General features: G+C 43.2%; 2 protein-coding genes and 1 long non-coding RNA gene across 3 annotated transcripts; 1 reads left to right on the top strand and 2 right to left on the bottom strand.

The window, feature by feature from the left end:
- Positions 1-641: 641 nt before the first annotated feature.
- Positions 642-5,160, bottom strand: ca4b (carbonic anhydrase IV b). Its single transcript, XM_056612300.1, has 8 exons — positions 4,917-5,160; positions 4,674-4,718; positions 4,408-4,572; positions 3,939-4,084; positions 3,731-3,823; positions 3,438-3,504; positions 1,067-1,230; positions 642-908 (listed from the first exon to the last, which is right to left on the bottom strand). Exons 1-8 carry the CDS (start codon positions 4,978-4,980, stop codon positions 723-725), a joined length of 930 nt encoding a protein of 309 aa, XP_056468275.1. The 5' UTR covers positions 4,981-5,160; the 3' UTR covers positions 642-722.
- LOC130406633 (uncharacterized) lies at positions 2,945-5,591 on the top strand. The gene is made up of 3 exons (XR_008904488.1): positions 2,945-3,058; positions 3,451-4,642; positions 5,318-5,591. It is a non-coding gene; the product is annotated as an uncharacterized LOC130406633 (long non-coding RNA).
- A 438-nt stretch (positions 5,592-6,029) lies between these two features.
- On the bottom strand, positions 6,030-8,319 carry LOC130405935 (dehydrogenase/reductase SDR family member 11-like). Its single transcript, XM_056611261.1, has 7 exons — positions 8,010-8,319; positions 7,372-7,581; positions 7,175-7,269; positions 6,797-6,926; positions 6,550-6,642; positions 6,398-6,463; positions 6,030-6,291 (listed from the first exon to the last, which is right to left on the bottom strand). The coding sequence occupies exons 1-7, from the start codon at positions 8,139-8,141 to the stop codon at positions 6,250-6,252; spliced, it is 768 nt and encodes a 255-aa protein (XP_056467236.1). The 5' UTR covers positions 8,142-8,319; the 3' UTR covers positions 6,030-6,249.
- Between the last annotated feature and the right edge of the window lie 1,203 nt (positions 8,320-9,522).

A 9,522-nucleotide genomic window follows, 5' to 3' on the forward strand; every position in this document is an offset into this window, starting at 1 on the left:
TAACCCAACCTAAACGGCTTCAGTTAATCACATGACCCATTATCAGAAGAGGTAAAGCCATTAGATGGGTCAGTCGCCCAAGTCGAAATTGAACTCCTCGGCTTTGAGATGTAAAACCACAAAGCTTTTACAGCCGATTCAGCCCCTCCACAGATAATGGAAATTAACCTGTTTACTGCAAATTAAATATGTAGTTTATGTGTTGTTGCTTTAAATGTCGTCCTGAAACATGGCACAAAGTGAGGGGGGTAGTGGGCAAAGCGTTCCTGTGTAGATCAGTTGTTTGAGCATGACTTTAACAAATCCATGGTTAATGGATATGTTACACTTCAAGGCCTTAACTCTTTTACCCAGGAATCATGCCGCCACCTAGTGGAGCATAGAAGAATGGCAAGTGGCTAAATCTTAATAAACTTATTTCAGGGACTTGGTTAGGCCTACCTGCGGCTTAATAAATACCTTAGCCGATTAATTGGCAAATCATGATATGCGCCTTATTCCTAAAATTAATACTGTTAATATATTTTATATAAATGTATTTTTATATTTATATTACTTTAAATTATACAAAAGTGGCGTGCGTGCGTGTGTGTGTGTGTGAAAAAGAAAATCACAAATGGCACACGACATGTTGAGCCACATTTAAATATACATTTATTCATTATCCTAGATAAATATTCAGCAGGCCTATGCTATTGTTTGCACAGGACAGGTGTTTACGTTCAGCTCTCGCTGTGCAGTGAGGGTCCACTGGATATCAACACAGAGCAGATGAGCAGGGCGGTGTTAAGCAGAGGCAGGCCCCCGCCGGAGTAATACACCTTCCTCCCGTTCAGCGGCTGCTCTGGCCGGTAGGTGTTCACCATGCGCGTCCCACGGGGAGACCGAAGACCGCAGAACGCAGAGAGCTGTCACAACGCAACACAACCAGAGCAGAGCGGGTATATCAACGCACACAACGGACACACGACGGTGAGGAAGTCAGACAAACAAATATAAGCCTACGAATTCTTTAATTATTTCACCATGTCACAATTCCACAAACCAGTCCTTTTCACATCAGCACCTGTTTCCTGCTTAGCGGAACGGGGGTTTCAAACAGCGTCCACACGACGGACTCGTCACAGTGCGGCGTGGTGAGCGAGCCCTGGTAACGGAAGTAGTGTTCGAGAGTCTCCTCCGGTGGCACGAGCCGGCCCAGTGACACGCCGCCAATCGTGCTGTTGCTCGCTTAAAGGTTGGGTACGCGATTTGCGAAACGCCAGCAGATTTTGAAAATACACAATTCAAATGGTCCTACCCCCTCTCCTTCAACGCTGACTCTGACTCCACCCATTCCAATACCTGGACGCGCAATCATGCACGAGCGCGAACAGAGATGCGCGAGAGCGAGCCAGGCTAGCGTAGGTTTTCGTTTAACAACATGGCACTACATTCAGCTGTAAATTACACCCAGTACCGCGGGAAGTAGGGGTTTTGGGGGTGCTGCAACACCCCCTGTCCGAGGCCCTGTCTTATCACAGAAAAAGATCATTTCTAAAAACTCCAGCCAAAGTGGAGATTTCTGAAAACGCCGGTTATGTGTTGTCGTATCAACGGGGAGAAACGGGATTTTAGGTTCTGAAGCGTCACATTATGCACCAGGAAATGCTTAACGTCATGTGAGCGTCCGCTGTACCGTATTGATCCGAATATAAACACAAACCCCATTGTAATACGACCTATATTTGGAAAAAAGATTTGAAGACCAGATCTTGATTTCATGAATAAATAAATTGTATTAATTGAAATAATATACGAAAATAAAAAGGCATAGAATAAAACACTGCATTGCCACTAAACAGTAGTGCAAATAGGCCGTACTGATGTGTACACCAAAGACTTCCTGACACTCCTCTGCCCCGCTGTGTTCGCTCTGGCTGTGGTCGCTCCGAACTGTTTCGGCCCGTGGCAAAGCGAGTCATCCTCGATGCTGTCCAAGGCATGTTGAGACGCAGCATTTATTTAATGCTCATATGTCCTAGTGCTGAAAAAAGGTTGTATGAAAAAGTGTGAGGGTAGCGGTGGTGCGCTAAACTTGTTCTGTGAGCAGCTGGATGTGAACCATGGTGTGACGGAAGTGAACACAACGATCGATGTTCAACTGTGCGCGCATGCACTGGTGTAATTGAGCTGCGCTGCTATATATCTTTTTTTATCAATGTGACGAGTTGCGAGTCTAGTGCAGGCCGGGTTTTTTTTTTCCAGCACCCCCTGCTGAGAATACGTTCTCGCGGCTATGGTTGCACCAGATGTTATAAACATTAAACGGTCACATAAATCATTACTATTTTTAGAAAATGTATGTTTGTTTCATATAATTGTATTGGAAGTCCTGGTTTTCACTAAGGTTGCCGCGGTGTGGACATTTTCACACCGAGTAATACACTCGTCTCAACACCGGTATTACCGAGTATAAACGGTATAAACTTTGAAACTAGGTCAACCGCCACACAAGCATCGGTTTTTAGACCCTTCTCGTCCTTCAGTTGCCGCCAACGTTCAAAAGCAGCGCCTAGGATTATTCTTGATTTCAGTTTTTCTCTTTCAGCGTATTTATTATCAATTACTCTCTGAAAAAGAGTTTTCCTTCTCTTTGCTCTGCTTGCTCTGGGTCACGAGCTCTGGGTCACGAGTACTGCACGAAGGGGTCGCGCGCGGGGCGCGGGGGAGGGGGAGTGCAGTACGACCGTTTGATTGACGTACTTACTGTCCAATGCAACGAGGTGGCAATCCAAATGATTGGCTGGAGTTTTTCGATCCCTGCCCGTTCCACAGATGATTGACAAGTTTAATTTTCATGTCAGTACTTCTGACTCAGTGGCTGTAAGCGGGTTATGATAAGGATTTCAAGTAATTTTGCAAAAATGGCCAAAAAAGCGAATTCCGTACCCAACCTTTAATTAGGGAGAAACATTAACCCGCTATCAGCACGGATCCGGTTCAAAGGGACGCTCTGGATAACGGCTGGATAACACCACTGTTGTCCGGATAACACCACTGTTATCAAACGGCAAAGGTGATTTAGTCTACGTTGATTGACGTATTATTATATTAGAAGTTAGTAGCCGTTACAAACCGTTTAGAAAATCTGCCTCTTCTGACATCACAAGTGGGCGTGTCCACTTAGATGTTCGCTGGGTAGACCAGTCTACCAGCCTACCCAGTGGACAGTAGCAAATGTTGCTCATCTATCCTTCATACATCTAGGTGGACACGCCCACTTGTGATGTCAGAAAAGGCTCAAAACGGTTTTTAACGGCTAATCAACCTCACACCTGGTGGTGTAATATGTCACCATTAACAAATGATCTGTCATACAATTAGCTGCTTGATATTTAGATGTGGGTGTGATTAATTTTTGTTTGGTTATTTGCTGGTAAACTGAACCCACTAACCTTTATGGTTTAGGTCTTTCAGGGCCGATATGATGGGTTCGTATTGCTTATTCAGAGTTGGAGATTCCTGGAAATGCAAAGAAAGTAAGACACAAATTACATCCAACTGAGTACATGACGTGTTAGGACTGTGTTTTACTATTTCGTTTGTACGTAATGTTGAGAAGTAAGTTTGCATACACTGTAATCTAAAAGCAGTATAGCGTTATTTGTTTAAATTAAGCTAATAATATTACTGTTTTCCAGCATGGGAGACAAACACGTAAGCCTGTACAGAGTTATGTTAGGCCTACCTGAAAGAAAAACCCAAGAACTGCCACGCCTGTGTCGTCTGCCACAGCTTGGTCCAAAGTATCATATTCTTCCTTTATATGGACAATGTGCATCTGCAATTGCCGTTAACATACACTGGTCAATGCTAATTCATATTACCATATGCAGAAGTTATCTTTATAGTGCTATACATTTTAGAGTGAATCGACTCTGATTGATTTTGGTCACCTCCATGGGGAACCGTTCTCCATCAATAGTATGCTCGGACCCTGGGCCTCCATCTTTCCCCCAGTGGAAGTGGAGCTGCAAGGCCTTATATGGCCCTGCCAGCTTTCCGCCTTGGATCTTTACATTTGAGGGTAGATCTAGTTGAACTTGGATCAAAAACATCAATACGTACATAAAGTCGTGGATTACTATATCTTTCATAGTGAGTTATCTGCCCTTATCTAAATGTTCATCCGCATTTCTTTTGATCATTTTTTATGACTTCCATGGTCAATGTATAATGTTAGATGACAATAACGTATTGTAATAGAAACTGAGATTTTCAGTTAATTCGATTTTTTTGGGCAAATAAAATTATATGCAGTAGCAAAACAAGGCTACTATATAAGTCAAAATCTATAATAAAGACATTGTATATAATATTAAATATTTTTTTTCTTCTGCAATTAAAATACTTCTAAACACAAACCGGTATGTCCGTTGTTTATGATGCGACCTCTGAACATTTTCTGATAGTTGATGAGTTGTAACGGAACCAGCCTTTCATCGGGAAGCGTTGTCCTTGTGACAATATTCACAGGAGACTGGTTTCTTCCACTGCAATGCCGAGCGACCAAGGGCCAATCGTCGGGGCCTGTGGAAGCCATAGTGTTGACATTGATAACGTGCTGCGGTAGGACCTGGCCGGGCTAAGATCAAATCAGGTACAATTCTGGCCGGGTCCACAGTACTCACCCCTGCATGTCCCGTTACATGACACCTGCGACTGGTAGCACCAATCTAGAAGAAAGCAGTCACGCGTCTTAAAGATAACTAATCTAGCCATGTCAAGCCGTTTCAATCATAAAACAGTTAATCAAACGTTTTGTACTTAATTATGAAAACTGTTATGGTAATTTGGGGGTAAACCAAGGCATATTCAAATGAAATGGCTATAAATGGTTCTGTTAACCTTGTAGATTGACTAAATTGACTTACCTGCCGCCCAACTGGGCTTGATAGTATAGGCTAAGAAGAATAAAATTATTATATCCATTGTCATTGACTGTATGCACCTCTGTCTAGCCTTTACCAATGGACTCAAGAACAAGGACAAAGCAAAGCCTTAGTTGAGTGATATTAACTTATATTAATATTCTGGTTAAACCTATCAGATATTTATGCAAAACCTTACCTCATCCACGTTTATCACCCACTGTTATATCAATAAATGGGTTAATCACAAACTTGTCACGCAGTAATGCTGACTCGGAATATTTGCAATCATCTAATCATACTGACGTTATTATTTTGAAGATAACAAATGTACTGGTTTGAAATTAATAAGTGTACGATAGTTAACTTTTAACTGTCAGTCCTCTTTCCCTCTCAATTCACAGGGTCGTTGTATGTCCCAAATCCTTGATGTGGGTGTCTGGGTTTGTCCCTGGATCTGCTCATCCTACCACTTTAACTATCTGATTGGTAGCCCATGGGGTCCTCTGATGTATGTTGTCTTCCACTAGCTCCACTGCACGGAACTAGACTCCCCACTGGAACCCCAGATTATTTTCATGTGTAAAACCAGGATGGTGGAATTGGCTTCCTGTCAGCCCCATAAATTCTGCACAATCCCAAACGGTCTTCAGTCATTTCATCCATGTATATGAAGGAAAATTGGGCTAAACAATTTAACAGCCTTAAGTTACTTCATAAAGACTGATAGACTTGAGAAAATAAGTTTTGGGTTGCAATTTTTTTTTTACATTTAGGGCATTTAGCAGACTTTTTTTTATCTAAATCGCCTAACAGAAGTACATTTTGCAGAAGAAAGAGAAACAATATATCGCTGTTGGTAGAGAGAGAAAATGTTCACAGAAACAAGTGTCAAGCACTTACAATTGCTAGGTTAACTCATTCCCTGTACACAAAGATAGCTAGGATAAGATACAACATACAATAAGTGTGTTAAGAGGCGTGTTTTTGTGAGTAAGGGAGGAGATGGGGTGGTGGGGGCTAGGGGAGGAGGCTATGCAGAGTCCAGGTTAACTCTGAAGGTCGATTTGACTCAACTGAAAGAGAAACAAGCCCGAGGCCGATTGAGTATTAATGCTAAACTCTTGGTTTCAAACAACCCTTTTATTTAGACATTTTATATACACCATCTGCATGTGAAAGAGAAACAAAACGCTTGAACTGAAATGGAGATGCAGTTGCGAAGGCGGTTTACTTTTTCAAATCAATCCAACACCATGGAAGGAGGCCATGGTATCTTGATTATTATATTCATCTTGAATATTCTGAAATTGTATTCAGATGATGTGACCTCATACTAAGACTTCTGTTCCACAGGGCGCATTTGAATGTCTCCAATCTGAGGGCAAAAACACATATTGGGGTCAAGGAACATAACAGACAAAACCTTTAAAACGTACCCATTATAAATACATGACACCTAAATCAGAGCATGACCCAAGTACCTGCACGTGTGGAGGTGCAGCTAAGACGTATGTGACCGCATTGGAAACGTCTTTAGCCTCCAAATACTGTAAGAAAAGTCAAGGGTTGAAAACATCTGTTGAGTGGAAGGTCCCAGCACTTGCCAAGCATCACTAATAAAAGGAAACACTACCTTTATACTGCCAAAAACAGAAGGACCCTTCTCTGGGTTTTGGTGGTACATTCTAGAGTGAAATTCAGTCTCCACAAGGCCAGGAGAAATGCACTAAAAAAAACACATTAGTGAAATGCAGCAGGTATAATCCAAAATTATCCAACAGGCACAATACTGATTCGATTTTGGTCCATATTATAAACTGAACCCATTTTGATCATACATATTGATCAAGTAAGCGGTCCATGGAATGGCTTGACCTTACGGTTGCCCTTATTTGGGTCTTGGCCTCATGCAGTTCCTGTCGCAGGCCCTCAGTCAGAGCCGTAACAGCGTACTTAGTCGCGCTGTAGAAGTGCACATCAGCGGTGGGCACGACCCGATGGCCACTCATGCTGCGAAAACCGAACATAGGACCACTTCAACATCTCAGGGTGTCTGCAGTTGACCTTCAATGGTACAGTATTTCAGATTGGAACCCAAATGTCCCAATTATCAAAAGAAGCCATAAGTACCCCGAGGTACAAATGATGCATTTTATAAATTAAATAAAACATTTGGAAAACCTACTTATAATAAAACAACGATTTGGTTCAATAGCAAACAGAGCTGAGTTCTTCCTGAATTTCAATGTTAACATTACCTGTTTATGTTAATTATGTGCCCGTCATTAACATTTCGCCCTTTCATTGATTGATAGGCTTCTCGGGTGCATATGGACAAGGCAAGGACATTCACCTGCAAAAGAAAACACATGACACTAATGATATTTTATAAACTTGTGGGTTTGTCTGTCTATTACTCTATATTTTCTAAAATATATACAAAACGTAAGGCTACCTGCAACATGTTTCTCCAGCTACTGGTTTTGCCATTCAAAATACTGTCTGGGTGAGCAAGGCCAGCGTTGTTGATACAGACATCCACCCCTCCGTGTTGGGCTTTAATGGCTGAGAACATGGCAAGGATCTCCTCTTCATTGGAAAGGTCACATTGATAGGGAACCAAAAGCCCAGTGTAACCAGACTTCTGGCACTTGGTGGCAATGTCCTGAAACACAGAATTGGCGGTCATTTAGTGGATTTAAATGTCATAATAAACAAAGCCACATGCCAGCTGAGATGAGGAATTCCTTGCGGTTAGGGTTAGTGGGCATAACCCCGTCTCAAACCAGGAAAGTAAAAATAAAACACTATTAACACATTCACATTCTTCGATTTGGAACACTGGGCACATTTGTTTTCTTTCTACAGCTGATGATAGAAAGGTCAATAGTTCAACAACGAGCGATTGCCCATCCCAATGAACTTCACGAGGATAGTTAATTATTGATCCGTTTCTGGCATAGGTGCAGCGACAACGTGGCCTATTATACAACACACAACTCGTTTTTTTTGGTACGGTTATAATATCAACATGCATACGAGTTCGGACGAAGATAATAAGCAAGCGATTTGGATAATTCATCCAAAAATTACCTGTATTTTCTCCACATTCCTGGCGCAGCCGACAACTTTCATGCCGTGCTGGACGAGATCCTCGGCTACCGCCGCCCCGATCCCTGCAGAGGCTCCGGTCACCAGAGCCACCCTTCCCTTCCAGCGGTCCATACTTGCAGTCGGATGTCTGATGTATTTCTCACGACAGTTAGATTATGTGTAGTTATTCTATTCTGTCTGGCAAGCAGGACATTTGGTGGATTGTAGTTGTGCCAGTTTGAGAAGGCGGAGCTTCATTGCACCGCCCTACCTCCGACCCCAAACAACTTCCACATGCAAATGCGCAAACAGTTTCACCCACTCCTAGCAATGCAACTCTCCATTCATCGTGTTTGGGAAATGTTGACATAAAGGAGCTTTCCTCGAATAAATAAAGGGGTCCGTTTGACCGAATGACCCCAGGCAAAAGGTTAACAACAAACATGGATTTTCCATAATACTTTATAAAGTATTTGCATTTAGGCCTAGGGATACACAGGCGCAGTTGCAGTGTACACCGTATGTGCTTTGTTCTAACTGTAGTACACCGTCACAGACAGCCAGTGTCAGTGTTGGGCAGTGTTCAGTTCTCGTTTCTCTCTTGGGAAGAAGCTGTTTTTAAAGGGGACATATTATGAAACAACACTTTTCCTGGGATTTGGGGTGTTGTTTTGGGTCAAAACAAACTTTGATAAAACTCTGTACATGTTTTGTTGAGTGAGATATGCATTTCTGAAAGTACCCAGCCTACAGTTACCAAACGAGCGAGTCAGTTACGGCGCCCCCTCCTACGTATGGAAGGGGGCACTTGAATATAACCGCCCACTTCCCCTCTCCCCTCCAAATGACATGGAGGAGAAAGGGATTGTACTCCCGGAGCCGAGCTGCCGGACTGCCGCCGAGCTACCCCCGCCGGACTGCCGCCGAAGCTTCGGTGGCAGTCCGGCAGCTCCGGCGATGAACTCCGGGAGATTAAATTCCGCCGAAGCTTTCCAGCTGCTCCGGCGGGTGCACTCTGGAAGCTGAACTGCCGCCGATACTGGCAGGTCCGGCGAGGGGGAGCGGGCGGCAGTCCGGCAGCTCTGGCGTGGGGAGCTCGGCAGCACTCCGGCAGCTCAGCTCCCGGAGTGCAATCCCTTTCTCCTCCATGTCGCGGTTAATGGACTGCAGAGAGTCAAGGCCAAAGTTCCTTTCCCCAGATTGTTCTCAACTATGGCCGAGATATCCTCCACTACGAGTCTTTACTTGTTGTGGAAGTACCAGAGACGTCAGACGCAGTCTTTATGATTCATAATATCATCCGAGGCGCACATAGCTTTTGGCCGTGATATATGATAATATTATTATTATATTATATTATATTATATTATATTATATTATATTATATTATATTATATAGATATAGAGCTCCAAGAGGTCCGAAGATGCCAACAATCCCTTCTCCTCCATGCTGTGGTTCAGTCGGACAGCTCATTGGTCAATGGGCAGCAGCTAATTTGCATTAAAGTTACAG

This window comes from Gadus chalcogrammus, chromosome 16 (genome assembly GCF_026213295.1).
Source record: "Gadus chalcogrammus isolate NIFS_2021 chromosome 16, NIFS_Gcha_1.0, whole genome shotgun sequence".
Taxonomy (NCBI): Eukaryota; Metazoa; Chordata; class Actinopteri; order Gadiformes; family Gadidae; genus Gadus; species Gadus chalcogrammus.